The sequence below is a fragment of the Alternaria metachromatica genome (assembly GCF_023757995.1).
Source record: "Alternaria metachromatica strain BMP 0045 chromosome Unknown scaffold_41, whole genome shotgun sequence".
Classification (NCBI taxonomy): Eukaryota; Fungi; Ascomycota; class Dothideomycetes; order Pleosporales; family Pleosporaceae; genus Alternaria; species Alternaria metachromatica.
The window spans coordinates 221,463-238,415 of NW_026055532.1; the positions used below are offsets into that span (position 1 = coordinate 221,463).

At 55.3% G+C, this 16,953-nt stretch overlaps 3 protein-coding genes across 3 annotated transcripts; all 3 read left to right on the forward strand.

Moving 5' to 3' along the window:
* Positions 1-385: 385 nt before the first annotated feature.
* Positions 386-5,118, forward strand: J4E83_010167 (uncharacterized protein; the record flags this gene model as incomplete). Its single annotated transcript, XM_049337049.1, has 2 exons — positions 386-633; positions 687-5,118. The coding sequence occupies 2 exons, from the start codon at positions 386-388 to the stop codon at positions 5,116-5,118; spliced, it is 4,680 nt and encodes a 1,559-aa protein (XP_049183893.1).
* A 901-nt stretch (positions 5,119-6,019) lies between these two features.
* On the forward strand, positions 6,020-6,466 carry J4E83_010168 (uncharacterized protein; the record flags this gene model as incomplete). The annotated part of the gene is made up of 1 exon (XM_049337050.1): positions 6,020-6,466. The coding sequence occupies one exon, from the start codon at positions 6,020-6,022 to the stop codon at positions 6,464-6,466; it is 447 nt and encodes a 148-aa protein (XP_049183894.1).
* A 5,036-nt stretch (positions 6,467-11,502) lies between these two features.
* J4E83_010169 (uncharacterized protein) lies at positions 11,503-12,102 on the forward strand (the record flags this gene model as incomplete). Its single annotated transcript, XM_049337051.1, has 1 exon — positions 11,503-12,102. The coding sequence occupies one exon, from the start codon at positions 11,503-11,505 to the stop codon at positions 12,100-12,102; it is 600 nt and encodes a 199-aa protein (XP_049183895.1).
* Positions 12,103-16,953: the final 4,851 nt, after the last annotated feature.

Here is a 16,953-nt window from a genome sequence, read left to right on the forward strand (position 1 = left end):
TTGGAGTAGAACCTGTCGAGGACGGGGCCACCTGGGGCGCCAGCTGGGGTTGGAGCTTGGGGCAATGACGTTTCCCGCGGGTTGCGCTTGCGGCTCGTATGCTTCGCGACCGCCCACCGCCGATCTCACACGTCTCCAGGCGCTGCTTCCTTCTCTCCACACAGAGGGCAATTGACCCTCAGAAGCGACTGCGCAAACGGCTTTTGGCCTGTTTATTACCTCCGTCGACCGCGCTGCTCCTACACTGCATTACTACCACTCTCTCTGACTGCATCGCCGCCATTGCTACGTCAAAGATAGATATCCTAGAGTACCGCTATCCACCTACTATTATTGTTTACTACCGCATAACTCTTCCGCGACCCTTCAGTCTCTCGACACCATCATGTCTGTAGCGCTGCCAACACACCCCAAGTCTTCGGACCGCAAGGTCGTCTACCTGCTGCCATTGACCGACTACGGCGTCCCAGACGTCGCTGGCACTTACATCTACCTGCCTCCCCCCACCAACCCAGCATACTCGATTTGCTTTCAGATCCAGGGTACCAGCTCGATATGTCGCGAGGGCAGTCTCTGGGTGAACATCCCCGCTGAGGGCGAGAAGTTCAAGCGCAGCCAGTACCGCGAGTACAAGTAAGCAGCCCGTCGTGCCTTTCCTGGTCACATGTCACTGACACACACCGCAGACTGCAGCCCAACTTTACTGGCATGTGTGAGATTGAGATCCCCGTCCACGAGGCCAATGCCTTTTCCTTCTACACGACCTACACACCGCTGCCGCAGTGGTCCTTCACAGACGTTGCGTCGCCTGAACCCACGCGGACGGACACCTACTACATCGACATATGTCCAAATCTCAAGCTGCAGGGCGAGCACTTGCCGGTCGAGGCCGTCTGCATCATCTCTTGCCTGTCCAAATTCATGGGCAACTACCCGACAGACTGGGACAACCACCTGCAGGGTATGAGCCAGCGTGGCTTCAACATGGTGCACTTTACACCCTTGATGATGCGCGGATCTTCAAACTCGCCCTACAGTATTTACAATCAATTGGAGTTCGACAAGGCCATCTTCAAAGAGGGCGAGAAGGACATTGCGAACATGATCCGAAAAATGCAGAACGAGTTCAATCTGCTTGCCATGACCGATGTTGTCTGGAACCACACGGCCAACAACAGCCCATGGCTCGAAGAGCATCCAGAATCCGGCTACAACGTCGACACCGCTCCACACCTGCGACCTGCTCTCGAACTCGATACAGCGTTGTTGCAGTTCAGCAAGGACCTCTCCAAACATGGTCTACCCACCATCTTCAACAGTGAAGATGACCTTCTCAAGGTCATGCAAGGTGTCAAGGACCACGTCCTTAGCAAGGTCAAGCTCTGGCAATTCTACGTCATTGACGTCGAAAGAGACACCAAGGCCATCATGGAGGCTTGGACCTCTGGCCAGGCCAAGTTTGTTGATGGCAGCTTTAGTGAAGCTGGTCTTCGCGGGCTCGATGCTGTCAGGAACTGGCCACTGAAGCAGAAGGCAGACTGGTTGGTCGAGCATGCTCTGCGCGGCGGTGACCGCATGGGCGAGCGCTACCGTCGGACAATGGACCCGAACATCGCTGCTAGCCTACTGTGCGCCTTGTTCGGTCGCTACGACACCCGTACTAGCAATACTCCTGACGACCGGGCTGCTCAAGGCACCATGACGGCTATGCTCAACGAGGTCAACCTTCCATTTTACCGCGAGTATGACCAAGACCAAGCAGAGATCATGGAGCAACTCTTCAACCGGACCAAGTACGTCCGAATGGATGCCCATGGTCCCAAGCTTGGCGAAGTCAACGATGCGAACCCCCTCATCGAGACCTACTTCACGCGCCTACCACTCAACGAGACCACGAAGAAGCACAACCCCGAAGCTCTTGCACTGGTGAACAACGGATGGGTATGGGCTGCAGATGCGATGCGAGACAACGCTGGGCCCAAGTCAAGAGCATACCTGCGGAGAGAGGTCATTGTCTGGGGCGACTGTGTCAAGCTCCGATACGGAGATGGCCCAGAGGACAACCCTTTCCTTTGGGATCACATGGCCAAGTACACCCGCCTCATGGCCAAATATTTCCAAGGATTCCGCATCGACAACTGCCATTCCACCCCTCTGCATCTCGCGGAATACATGCTTGACCAAGCACGCAGCGTCAACTCAAACGTTATGGTCTGCGCCGAGCTCTTCACTGGGTCTGAAGAGATGGATTACAAGTTTTGCATGAAACTCGGAATCTGCGCCTTGATCCGAGAAGCTATGCAGTCATGGAGTACTCAAGAGCTGAGCAGACTTGTTCACCGTCACGGCGGTGTTCCTATCGGCAGCTTCGAGACCGACGAAGTGCTCAATGCTGCGCAGGCGACTGATGGAGCTGACCAGACAAAGCCTATCATCAAGAAGATCAAACGCAGTCCTGTCCACGCCTTGTTCATGGACTGCACGCACGACAACGAGACGCCAGCTCAGAAGCGGGACGCACGCGACACGCTCCCCAGTGCCGCGCTCGTCGCCATGTGCGACTGCGCGACTGGTAGCGTCTTCGGTTACGACGAGTGCTACCCTGAACTGATCGAGTTGGTGCACGAGAAGAGACTGTATTCCTCTGCCAATTCCACAGGAGGCGAAATCAAAGCACAAGCTGGAGAAGGTGGTATTGGTGGCATCCGCAAGATTATCAACGAGATCCACGTCAAAATGGGCAAGGAGGAGTACAATGAGACTTATATTCACCACGACAACGAATACATTACCGTCCATCGGGTCAACCCTCACACCAGGAAAGGTTACTTCCTTATTGCCCACACCGCATTCCCTGGCTACGGCAACGGCAATGGAGGCTTCGGCAAGACCAAGCTACCAGGCACTCAAGCAAAGCTCGTCGGCGCCTGGAATCTCGAAGTCGACAACAGTCCCGAGACAAGAGCACGTATCATCGGTGACGAGACGACACTGCGCGGCTTGCCCAGCAAGACAAACGAACTTCAAGGCGTCAACATCGAGGCTACCGGCGATGATACCACGATTAGTATCCCTGACAAGTTCCCACCCGGCAGTATCGCTCTCTTCGAGACCTGGGTACCCAGCGCAGAGCACGCTGAAGGCCTCGACAAGTTCGTCACTAGCGGAGCGCGTTCGGCTTTCAGTGGTGTGAACCTCATCGACCTCAACTACATCCTATACAGATGTGAAGAGGAAGAGAGGGACGCTACGGACCACAAAGACGGAACATACAACGTCCCAGGCCATGGAAACTTGGTCTACGCTGGTCTGCAAGGCTGGTGGAGTGTTCTACGCGACATTGTGAACGAGAACAACCTTGGCCACCCACTCTGCAACCATCTGCGTGAGGGTCAATGGGCGCTCGACTACTGCCTTGGTCGTCTTCAAAATATCTCCAAGAAGCCGGAGTACGTCAACATTAAAGGCCCCGCCGAATGGTTGGAAGCGAAGTTCGATGCCATTCGTAAGGTCCCCAGCTACATGCTTCCGCGCTACTTTGCTCTCGTCATCCAGACTGCATACAACGCTGCAGTCGAGCGAGCCATTGAGCTCATGGGCGAGAACGTCCGCGAGGGTAACCAGTTCCTCAAGAGTCTTGCTCTTGTCAGCTGCCAAGTGACCGGTTACATGAACAGCGCCTCGTTGTGGCCCGAGAAGAGCGTACCCAGCATGGCCGCTGGTCTCCCTCACTTTGCCTACGACTGGGCGCGATGCTGGGGACGTGACATTACCATCTCAGCCCGTGGTCTTTACATGGGAACTGGCAGATATGCCGACGCTAAGGAGCATATCTTTGCCTTTGCCAGCGTCTTGAAGCATGGCATGGTCCCTAATCTCCTCGGTGGTGGCAAGAACCCACGTTACAACTCCCGCGACTCAGTCTGGTTCTTCCTCCAAAACTGCCAAGATTACTGCAAGATTGTGCCCAATGGCATGGAGCTTCTTCAAGAGAAGGTCAAGCGCCGCTTCTTGCCGTACGATGACACCTGGTTCGCTCACACCGACGAAAAAGCGTACTCCCAGTCCTCCTCCATCGCGGAAGTCATCCAGGAAGCTCTCCAGCGACACGCCTCCGGCATAGAGTTCCGGGAGTATGACGCGGGCCCGAACATTGACAGCCAAATGAAGTCCGAAGGCTTCAACATCAAGATCTGGACAGACTGGGAGACTGGTATGATCTTCGGTGGCAACCAATCGAATTGCGGCACATGGATGGACAAGATGGGTGAGAGTGAAAAGGCCGGCAGCAAGGGTGTCCCCGGTACCCCACGAGACGGTGCTCCAGTTGAGATCATCGGCATGTTGTACAGCACAGTACGCTGGTGCGCCGACATGTACGACGCAGGCCAGTTCAAGTACGAGGGCGTTACCCTGGACGACGGCAAGAAGACCGTTACCTACAAGGAGTGGGCCGACCTGATCAAGGCCAACTTCGAACGCTGCTTCTACGTTCCTCGTTCGGCAGAAGAAGACAGCAAGTACGACGTTAACTCGAGCATCGTCAACCGTCGTGGTATCTACAAGGACTTGTACCGCTCAGGCAAGGAGTACGAGGACTACCAGCTGAGGCCAAACTTCCCTATTATGATGACGGTTGCACCGGACCTCTGCGATCCTGAGCATGCCTTGTATGCCCTCCAGATGGCGGACAGGGTATTGCTCGGTCCCCAGGGCATGAAGACACTCGACCCCTCTGACCTCAACTACCGCGGCTACTACATCAATAGCGAAGACTCGACCGATTTCGCCACATCCAAGGGCCGCAACTACCACCAAGGACCCGAGTGGCTCTGGCCCACAGGCTTCTTCCTGCGAGCTCTACTCAAGTTCGATCTCAAGCGCCGCAAGACGCCCGACGAACGCGTCGAGAGCTACCAACAAGTCACGCGCCGCCTCGCCGGCTGCATGAAGGCTATCCAAGAGTCGCCGTGGGCTGGTCTCACGGAGCTCACCCAGAAGGACGGCGCCTTCTGCGGCGACTCGTGCCCCACGCAGAGTTGGAGTGCTAGCTGCATTATCGACTTGTTCCAGGATGCGCGCGAGTACGAGACCGAGGGGCAGCAAGCTTCGTCGTAGGCTGATAAGTTTGGTTTCATGAGCCTCGTTGCGAAGATGAGCTGAAAGGTGTGTATACGTGGTAAGGTGGTGTAGATGGTGGTGAGAGACCTTTTGTTGTAGATACCTAGAGTAGTCTCTCCTAATTAACCTTGAATTCTTACCTCTTGTTCATCATGACCTTTATGTCCTACAGCTATTCTTTGTGTTTCTCCACGCTGCTAGGTAGATTGTCGTCGTCACTGACATGCTCTCGAGTCTCGACAGACTTGTTGATGTATGAGATACAAGCTGTGTGTCCATATTCGTGCGCGATGCGTAGGAAAGGGGAGCAGACTGTAGGAACGAAGGATCGCGTTACGGTAGGGATGAATGCGATGGTTGTAGAAGCCCAGACTGCGATTCCTGTCTCTGTGGTGAATGCGCTGGTGGCAGTGAGCTTGGGTGATGGTAGACGGGGGTCCCTCAAAGATACAAAGTCGCCACTGTACTCGCGGTCAGCACATCAGCTTTGCTGCGTCTCTCTTCGGGAGGCACTGGAGACCCTGAAAGAAAGGGATTCCGGATAGAAACGATGGTGGTGGCGAGTTCAGATAGCACATATAGGGATCGCGAGTTCAGATAGCAAATGTAGGGATCATCGCTGACATTGATGATAAGGCAGCAGCTGTGAAAGCAGGCGAACTATCACTGATGAAGGTATGAGTTGCAAAGAGCAAAGCGAGTGAATCGTGATTGCCAAGAGTACACAGTGCAGTCGCTGCGCATCTAATGGTGGATTTTTCACTCCCTCCAGCCTACATCCAATCTCACACCTACTAGCCCCCATCGCGACATCGCTGCTAAACCACACAGCCTCGACAACAACAACTTACCCCCCAGCCAACGAGAACCGAGAAACGCCTATCAAATACAACCCAAAATGGCCAATCACTTCCCCTCCTACGATCCTCACGACCCACTGATGCGCAGTTACCAAGTCGCTCTCCACAGGCACGCCACCACGCCGCCCCAACAGCCCACTCCCTCGCAGCCCTCGTCCACAAGCGTCATCGCCGCACCAGCCACCAGCATGTCACAGGACTCCATCCACGGGCGCTTCCTGGCAGCCGCCATGAAATGCGACACTAGGGCCATGCAACAAGAGTTCCACCATCTGCTGTCGGTTGCAGAGAGCCGAAACCAAGACTGTCTATTTCTGAAACGGCGGCACGAGCACGAGGTCGAGGCGAATCACGGCGAAATGGATTGGATGCGAGCAAGGATTCAGTGCTTGGAAGAGGAGATGCGCCGCGTTGCCGAATACAAGAAGAATGCTGGACGGGCTTGCTACAGCCTGGATCAGATTGGAGATGTGCAAAGTAGGTGACCCAACGTCAACGTAGGCTCCAGGGTATTCCGTTTTTCCCTTGAATGAGGTGGCCGCATCAAAGGGAGGTCAGGTGGGTAAGATTGTGTGTCGTGTAGACAAGGTCTTCCCGGCAAAACCTGGCTGTAAGCGCTCATCCTGCGCAGTATCGAGTATAGAGAGAAACGATTGTGTGGTAGTCGCAGGCCCATCTCGACATACGGCATTCGCGCTCTAGGGGTCGGTTAGATTTGCCTTCTGGCGCTGTAGTGCCAATAGCCTACACAAAGTTTATTGCTTCTTCTGGAATCCTCTCGCGTTATCAGCCTCTTCGGTTCTCAAAGAAAAGGGTTCAATTGCGCCATTGTTCGCTGAGGAAGAGGCTGTCGGATGGCTGCTGCACACAAAGGTGCGCTTGCTTTTCTTCCTACCGATCAGAATGTCGTGCATGAAGAAGCACTGTAGCTACCCGTACCTTGACTCTTTCGGGACGAGCGGCTGTGCACGCCGGCTCCAGTCAGCGGAAAAGCAAAATCCATATACTGAACGGTGTTAGTTGTCTCCATGAGCGAGTTCATTTTTACGACAACTGCCTCATTTGGACGCTTATCGTCCGTACGATCGTCCGTACAATAATTCGTGGATCGTACTACCACGCTGCTGGGTGTGCATCCATCATCTGGAACGTCGGCTTCCTGCGGCAAAGTTCGAGTCAGCACACCCAGGCGCGAATCATCTCCCCTTCATCTTTGCCACGGCCCTGCGCAGTGCTAGGAACGATGCGCAACATTGCCTCTCGCATGAAGTTTAGATGTTGGTTTAAGGTACGGATGCGGCCCGGATGGTGCCCCACAGTTCAGGATAATTGCCATGAAACGCTTGGTCAATGCTTCAGGTGAAGCAGTCGCCGTTGAGAAAGGGTCGACGAGGCCTTCGCGGCGAGGCGTTTGTTCTGATGGCGTTGCACTCTGTGAGATATCGGTGTGAGTGTCGAGATTTTCTTGCGCGGGAGGTGCAGGGCGTGGATCATCCTTGGAGGTCAGCATACTCGCGTAAGCGGCACAGCGTAATCATGTCTCTAACGTCTTTCTCACCCGGCAACGAGCCGAGGCATAAGGGTCATCATTTGAAAAGGAATCCCGAAAGGGGCGTCCCCCAAAAGAAGGGCCGATGGTGGATAGAGTGACAGTCTTTCAGCTGTTTGCGGTCCAAGGCTGCAGCGACTAGTCGGCAGTCACTTGGCTGGGGCCCAGGACGCTGGAATTTGGAAAGTACTACAGGCCAATCACACTGCGTGTGGACAAGCATGGTGCTGTTCGCGTATATGCACGCGTTGGCAATCCACTGTAAATATGCTGACTGGCAAATGAGGTATGGATAGTCGTGAGAACGAGGTTAGCTGCTCTGTCTGCCAGATAACGCATGCGAGGCATCGCCAGGCACGAACAGGCGTGATCTGAACATGATTGCGAAGCTGACGATTGCGCCATCTCAGCCTTATCACATTGCTGAGCATGCGATGCGTGAGCAAGTCGCACCAGAAGAGTTTGCACAGCAGAGACTGTCGCTCACTTACAAGTAAAAGGTCTGGGCTTCCAGCTTTCTCTCGCACGGATTGCTTAAGCTAACCTGGACGGGGGCGTCGTGCATCTCAAGGTTCGATGCTGCGATGTCGTGCAGGCACGCATACATGCCTAAGCGAATGATTGACGGCCAAGGTCGCCACACAGACGTGAGGAAGTTTGCTAGAGGGTGGGTCTGTACTGCCGGTGTGAGCCAAACATTCACCCTGCGGTGTCTGAGCTTGATTGGCGCAACGTCTCTTCAAAGTCCGTGGTCGGTCTTTGAGAGATTATTAGCGTCGTTTTGGTGATGCAGGCGAGGCGGGGAACGACTCCCGGTGACAGGGATGTGCGAATGTAAACCTAGGGCTTAGCACTCGCATGGCTCAACCGCATTGATGGACTCGCTAGCTACGACGTGCCCATGCGAGCAACATACGTGTTCTATACGGGCGTCCGTGATAACCATGGTAGGCCGGATGATTAAGTCCGCCAGGTGGATCTGACCGTGAACAGACGTGCTGCTATGCAAGCAGAGGATGAATGCAAGGAAGGCATCGATTCATCGATCTGCAGATAGAGCAATCGGATAGTGGCAAGGTAATCGCCTCGGGCCTAAGCTTGGGCTGATGATGAGTGCCTTGGCTTGTGGTGTAACAATCAGGATAATGACCTTGTACCACGACAGGAAACACTCGTGAAACTTGCGGGAAAGCTGATCAGGAAGATAACAGAGCCAGGAACTCGGCCCGCTGGTGATTTTGCGGCATCCCGTAGGGCTCTCGATGCTCGGGGAAGCAGACGGCGACTTCCTGTGCGCATTGTCGAATGCGCTGCACAGTCAATCTGGCTAGAGCCGTGAAAGACTTGCATTATCGCTTGCAGGTTTGGGGACGCATGTTGTTTGAATCGCCCAGACACGATAGTATAGTAGTGGGCGAATACGCCCCCCACATGAAGAGTTATTTTGATACTGGGAGCAGAAGGATCTTCCTTTGCGGCGTGGCAGGCCGATAGCTCTGTAGGATCGCCATGCAGCTACCCGAAGGTCACGACGACAGGCAGGTCTGATCACTGATCAGGTCATTTCGGCGTACAAGGTGATGGACAGTAGCTTAACTTTATTCCAGCTCTTGCACACCGTTTAGTGTCTGGTTGAAAATGTCCGCGTTTTGACGTTCTCGTAGACGAGGTCCCTCGAGCGTAGTCATCGGTCAGGGAGGAGGCAGGGGCGGGTCACGAGCCAATCAGAGGGGGGTCGAGATACCAAGACAGGCACTTGTTTGGAAAAGCGCGCGCGGGAGGATTCCTATTCGGTCCGGTAATTGAGAGTCGCCCATGTCGCATCGGTGAAGGCAATGGGGCGAGAGATGTTGCAGGGCACTAACATGGCCGTTGGATGCGTCAGGAGGGTGCAGCTGTAGCCTGCCGCCTGGCGCCACAAGCACCGTTGAGTGCTAGCCGAAACAGCAAATGGCGAGATGAGAGCTAGCGACTAACGGTTTTGGGAGGCCGAGGAGGAGGTTCTGATATGGCGGCATCATGGCGGGCGTGTTGAGGTGCTGCCACTCGTGTGGTGAGGCACTTGGCGGAGTGGTTTGGAGGGGCGGGCGGCTGGCGGCTGAGGGCGGCACAGTCATCAGGTCAGAGGTACTCCGGAGTAAGCGACGTCAGCGTTTCCAGCGTCGTTTCTAGAGCAGTGTTTGCAGCATCGCATCTCCCGTTGCAGCGCGTCGTTGTCGCGGCGCGTCGGTGGCCGAGACGGGAAGCCCACAGTTGCGTTCTTTCGGCTGCAGCCGCAGTCGTCCAAAGAAGCAAAGGGACACCCTGGCGGAGAGGCAGATTGGAGGACGAATATGGGACGGGCATGGGACGGTCACGTGGGGCCGGGCTAGGTAAGCAGCTAGCCGCAGTGGGCGCACAGCCGGGAGGACGTAGGGAACAGAACAGAACACGGAAGCCTGAGGACACGGGGGTGTTTCCCTCAGCCAGTCAGGGGACAGCACACCGTCTAGATGGAAGCACAGGCTGAAGGTCACTGAGGGTCACTGTGGTCACTCGTGAGGTGTGTTCTCGTCGCGCCTCGTCGCGCCTCGTCATGTCGTGCGCTCGGGGGCGGGCGGCAGCTCGAGTCTGGCAAGATTGGCATGCCACAAGCGGATCTCCAGCCGTCAGCCCCGAGCCCCTTAGCGCTTCGCACGCTTCCGCGTCTGGCGTCCCGCCGTGCGAGGCCCATGTCCAGCATGGGTGGCAGGGTGGCGGTGGGCGGGCGACATGGGGGCATGGGTTCGTCGACGGCATCAGGTCCCCGCTGCATGCCATCTCAAGTGGGCCCCAGCGCGCTCTTTCACAGTGCAGCAGCAGCGCCTTCCCCCGCAGCGCGCGCAAACCAGTGACATGCCCTGTCCCTCAACTAGGGCCGCCAGCCGCTTCTTCCAGTGCGGGCCCAGCACTGCACTCGAGCTGCTGCATCGCTAGACCCCTTCCACCCTTCCCGTGAGACCCTACTCCTTGTGCGACCCTGCCCTTCTTCCTCAGCACAACTTCCTCACCGCGTCGCCAGACCGCCAGACTCAAATACAGCGCCCGAATGCCATGATGGGAAGCGACTGGCATCCACGCAGGCACCCGCAGCCCGACCCCAACCACTTTCCCCAGCGGACCCTCCCCAGCTTTGCTGAGCTGACCTCGTCGTCCGACTCAGTCCTGCACCGCCCGCGTGACAACGTGCCGCCGCCGCCGACGCCCCAAGATCGTCCTGTCTCGCACCAGACGCCGCCGGCCACGCTCGCTGCCCTCGACTTTGCGCATCCAAACTCGCATTCCAGCTCCTTCACCGCAGTCAATCACGCGAGCCCGCACGTCAGGTAAGTTCCGACAAGTGACAGAGCCTGCCGCAAGCGTGCTGACCTGCTGGCCAGCCCCACCAACACCAGAATTCCACCACTGGGCCCCGAACATCAACCATTTTCTCTCTCTCTGCCCCAGGGCCCAATTGCTGCCTACAGTCCGCCTGTCTCTTCCTCTGCATCTTCGCATCCACCACCACATCCGTCCGCCAGCGTCCGCCAAGACTCGGCCATCTCCCATCGCTTCGAAAACTCAAAGGAATCCGAACCTACTCTCCCCTCCTCTGTGCTGGCCTTTTCTTATTTCCACCCTGCTGCGGGTAATGGTCGTCAGTCTAACACGTCCCGCCCCATCTCACATCCAGCTGCGCCTTCCTCGCCACGCTCTCCAGCGAGCGACAATCGCTCAAATCAGGTACCCGTAGAGACAGGAACCCGCCATCCAAACGGTGCACCTTCCCCATCATTATCCTCAGGGCCTCACGCTTTCACGGAATCGTCCAGGTCGCCAGAGCAGGCTCGAGACGTTAACCCAGAATCTGGATCCAGGAGACCACTCCCATCTCCCACATTAGACCAAACAAACAGTGGCGGGCGACATCAACGCTACAACGTAAGATTCAACACCGTCTACACCTCGGAAAACATGCCGCCAAATCAGAGACCCCGGCCAGACCCCCTTCCGGCAGTCCCTGTGCCAGTGGAGACTCCCGAGGAACAGCCATCGCCTGAGCACACCATCGCACCCTCTGTGGAACAGGCCATCTTGGCTATTAGCTCTGCGCCCCCTCCTCCTGAGGATCTAGCCCAGCTTCAGCAGCAAAATACGCCCCAAGTGGAGCGTTGCAAGAACTGCGGTGTCCGCTGGAAGCGGCCCTTACCCGGAGAGAACCAGTTTCGTCTGAGTTCGCCAGCACAGAACATTCACGAGCAGACAAGACTTACCCAGGACTACATCAAACGACTGGAGAACCACACCAAGTATGCTGATGAAGCCTACGCACACTGGGTACGCCAACATCAAATGTGTCCAGCAGCCGTAACCAGCCCGCCCGACACGGAAGCCCCGCCCAAGTCACGAAGCAGAAGCATAGAAGACCCTTCGCCACCTAATGCTCCAGCCTATCCCGTTTCCGCCAAGCGAAAGTCCGAGATACCCCACGAGGCCTCCAAGTATCGGAAAGTGGTCACATTCGACCCTAATTCCAACTCGACGCCACCTGTCCGCCCGACCGCTCCAGCATAGGTCGTAATGTCTACGCCATCTCGTTCACGATTACGCTTCAGCACACGAAAGTTCTCATTCGATTCACGTTCGCATTTGCATTGGGGTTGGTGTTCCATGACAGCAAAAGAAGAGCCTCCGCTATACCCACATCCGGTCCTCTTCTCGCTTTTGACTTAGGTGCTATCCTTGGTATTTGTTACTGTAAGATTTCACCGCCTGAAAGAGGTGGAAAGGAAAAAGAATTGGCGTTATTGTTTTCGAGAGAGCCACTCCCTCTGGCGTTACGGCTGCCATGCCACCACAGCGCTCCATGATGAGCGGGATTTGTCATGTTGCTGCTCATATCTTCTGCACGTCATGAAGCCATGTATCACACCGTGCATGGGACGCCTTCGCATCTACGTTTCACACCTCCTCCGCCGGCGCCCAATATGCGGCGTCGGCAGCATGTACCTATCACACCAGCTATTACTCGACGATGTTGCTCCTATACCCAATCTGATCTCTTCACAACTGTTGGACTACTGCACGAGTCGGGTCTCCACTAACGACCCTGTTACCAAAGCGCGAAACTCACAAACCTTATTCTCTCATTAGGGGCCCAGCATTCCGTGCCTCGACATGGATGCACGAGCCCCGCCCAAGCGAAGAGCGTCAAAGCGGTTCGGTACGAAACCCAAAGTATCAACCAATATGGATCCGCTGAAACAGAGTTCCGGTACCACGATCGATCCCTTCAGCCTTGCACACGGATGCGGTTTTTATCGACATGGTCTCGTTCCTCAACACTACAACGGCTGCCACACTCACCTCTGGCAAAGCTCTACCGTATCGTCATCGTTCAACGCCTCATACTTGGCGAATTAACGAATCATAGCTGAGGGACTTGTTACAAGTCACGCTATCCGAATTACCTGCATGACTAGCCACACCCTTACATTGCTGTCGGCAGAAACGGTATAGAGTGACACGGCTGACGGCTGCCGAGCGGGGCTTCCCGAATCACCAACGCTGTTGAACTCGCTATCGCGGCTAATCATAATTCGTCGCTCAACTTCCCCATTCCGGTACAGCGGAGTCTTTCGGCGCCGCTCGAGTTTGGCCGAGTCCGGTATGCGCTCGAATATCGATTTTTGAGCTGGATCATCGTGGATCTGAGATGTGGCTGGAACGCATCTATGTAATCAGACTGTCGGAAACTGGAATATCACATGGGCAATTATTGTGCACACCTTGAGGGTGAGCAGCTGGTGCGCCTTTCATTGTGCAGTAAAGTAAGCATGGTGTTCCTGGTTGGGAGAAACAAATGAAAAGCCAGAGTTCGACACCCACAGATCTAGCAATAGACAATGACCTCATCAAGCAGCGTCATCAGCCTCGCCAATCATCACCGTTTCGATACCGTTCTGATGGGCTTCGCCACGCATCTCACGCGACTGCTTGCTGATCTTTTCTTGTTAGCCTCACGATTTGACCATGCAAACCCAATCGGTCGCTTAGAATTCACCAAACTGAACGAAATGCACCCGCAACACATCCGAATCACCGGGTTCAAAGACCTCGCACTGCCCTTGCAACGTTCTTGTATAAATAGTCGGCGTCGATCGCTCGGAGCACACAGCGCCTTCGGGAAACGCTGGGTGTCGATTGCAGATCTGGGCTCTAGCGCAGGCAAAACTCTCTCGGTGGGTGCTAACGGTTTGCGTCGTTGGCTGGGGACGCGAGGCCGCGGGCGCGCTCATCGAGTCACAACGCCTGGACGGTTGTTTGAGAATGTGGGTATACAATCGGGCCGCAACGTGAATGCAAACCTGCTGTACCCGGTCTTGCATCCTGGCTGCACTGCCGAAGGCAATGCTTAAGTGCCGTTGGGTATACTTCGGCACCACACGGCATCAAGACGGCTGCGCGCCTACGTCATAGCATGTGCAAGGGGCTGTTTGAACAGCAAAACTTTCCCATTTACGCCGCATGGAAACTGTCCGCCCGACGATGCAGAGTCGCAATTGAAGCCACGTAGCCATCGGAAACTGACCCAGAATTACGGCTCCAGTTGTTAGCAGGTTTTCTGCACAAGTCAATCTTCTATGCATGAACCTGGACGCTCTAGACGCTTTATTGTACCCACGCGATCCATTCCTTCCTGATACAGTAGCAGCATACAGATGCCATTCATGTCCATTTCCGCTTCCCCAGCTTGGCGATACCTCATCGACCGCGGGAATGCACAGACAGTCATCGTAACCGTCCTCCCAGTTCCGTCAGTCCCAGCGAAACGCTAGCCGCAAGAGCGTAGCCTTGGGTGGAGTAGCCCCGACTGGCGCTGCAGACCAGAGCACAAGCCCCCCTTGGAGTTGAGTCGCGGGCTCTCCCTGAAGCTCGACCCATCCCACTGTTTGATTGGCGCATCAGCCACCACGGGCCAGAACCAAACACTCCAGTTCTTTCGCTTCGCGCGCAAACTCACATTAAGTCTGACTCGCCATCCGTTGCGGGATCACTGGGATGTCTTGTGCGCACCTCACCTCACGTAAGAAACTGCCGTTCAGGCGTGCCGGCGAATTTCCCCCGTTTCCCCCTCGCGCGTAGCCGCTGACTCGTGGCGCAGCGAAACCGCCCCCTCACAGTCAGCAGTGGAGCGAATTGAGGGACCTGGAATTGAACCCCCTGCCGTGATCACAGGATAAGCCGCGTCTGCAAGACTACGCTTCTCATCACAACCGTGGCTATGACAGCTGTCAAAAGACAGGGCCTACTATGCAGCCAGGTCGGAACAGGCAAGAGACGGGTCGCGGTTGCATTGGGCCGAACGGCGGTCATTATCGTAAAGTGGATCAAGCGCGGAAGGATCCTTCTTCGTTGTCATCACGATATATTGTCTATATGTGACACTCGGTATAGCTCCCAAGATTGCATCGCAGTACGTCGTCTGCAAGCGCGGTGCCTCGCTTGCGGCTGATAAAGGCAATGTGCGCCGCCAACAAACCAAGCAGGGTCGAGAAATACTTGTCATTAACGGGGATACGAAGCCAATCGGAACTGGCGGCAGCGAAGCATTTCTTCGCAAGTTGGCAGATACTCCACACTCGAGCATGTGGGCAATTGAACTTGAAGGCACGTGCACCCGATATCGTGAGCTTGTGAGACAGCATGCCAACAGCGACAATGCTGCAATTACTTCATTTCGATGTGCAGGACGTAATTGGTCGGGTCGTACCTTCCAGCCAGCCAATGCTCCATAGAAACGGCCAGCCAGACGGCTGCGGAGATAAAGAAAGCTTAGGCCCGACGGCAGTACCCACTCTCCAAACACATTCATCCATCCCGTGCACACATCCACATCGGCTGTGAAACCCATCATCTTCAGCCGCCATCATCCGCCATGCCCTTCCAGCGACTGTGCCACAAAGGAGATGCGCTCACAGGATCCCCGGCAGACGGATGACCGCGCATACCACACAAGACGTAGGTTCGATCAAAATGCGGTAGTAGGACCCGAATCCAAGAGAAGATCGCATCATGATATAGGAACCTCGCAGGCGATTATACACCCTAGATGCTCCCGCGCTTCCATTATGCAAGGGGCTTTCTCCAAACAGCACATTCTGCGACGGACGGCAAAGATTTGATTTACCGACACCGATATAGCATATTGTAGGATGGGCAACTACAGTGTAGGGTACCATCGGTACCACCCATCCACGATATACCGGTGTAGGAATAGGTAGCGCGCGCCGAACCAGCGGATCCCAACGCTCCCTCGCCCCCCGATGGTTCGGAGAGAGCAGCACAAACTAGGCAAAGTGCGAGGTTTGCTTCTTGGCTGTGAATGGCTGGACTACGAGGCCGAAAGATGACATTTGTATCACATTGCGCAACCACGCGGCGCCAGCTGCCAGCTGCCAGGGCAAGGTAGCAGAGGCAGATTCGAAGATCGATCCAGCCCCTGCGTTTTCTCTTGTCTCGGTGTTGGTGTTGGCTCGAGACACCCTGCATGTTTACCCATACACATATCACACAGATCGTTGCACGATGCTCATCTTGGTCTTGCACCTTGCGGCGGACCCAGGCTGCAGGTTTGCTTTTTCCTTGCTCTGACAATCATGCAGGTGCATGTCCGTTACCCGCTTTTGTGGTCCTTGCTTCTCATCTTTTTCTACTCACCTCCGACTGAAGTTACAGCTCGTACTTTGGCTCTCGACGGAGAGAGGCGCGGTACTGGATTCCGTGGTGTCACACACACACACACACGTGCGCACACACATATCAGGGAGGGGAGTATCGTACACAGACCAAGGGGAAGTCGAATGGTAATAATGCATGGAAGTATAGATCCATGTATGCAACATACGCTGCACGCCGTGTTGTATATCCAGTATCTTGTATTCGGTTCGGGCGGGAAAATCCCACAGCAGATAGATCGATCAGAGATGATCGGGTGACGAGATTGAGATCTCGTCTTTTTTCTTCCTACTCTCGCAAATCACCTAGAATATCGTACCATAGGAGTACTCCGGAGTAGTAAACACACAACCACCCACCAACACTAAGATCCTCACCCCCCTCTTTCGTTCGTTTTCGACCATCCACCACCGACTATCACCATCCACACACCCCCGCTTTCAGACCCCTCACGCTAGCCCTTCAGCCTCCAGCTCTTCTCCTCCTTACCCCGGCTTTCACATGGCATAGACCTAGACAACGATGATGAGCATTAGCCTAACAAGAGGCCAAACTTTAAAATTTGCCATGTCATATCACTAGAATCCCTAGGCAAACAAAACGCCACCTTACCAGGCTTACCTTGGTACGCCACGCAAAAAACCCCAGCCCGTCGCCTCGCGCCCTCTTACCGTGCATCACCAAAGA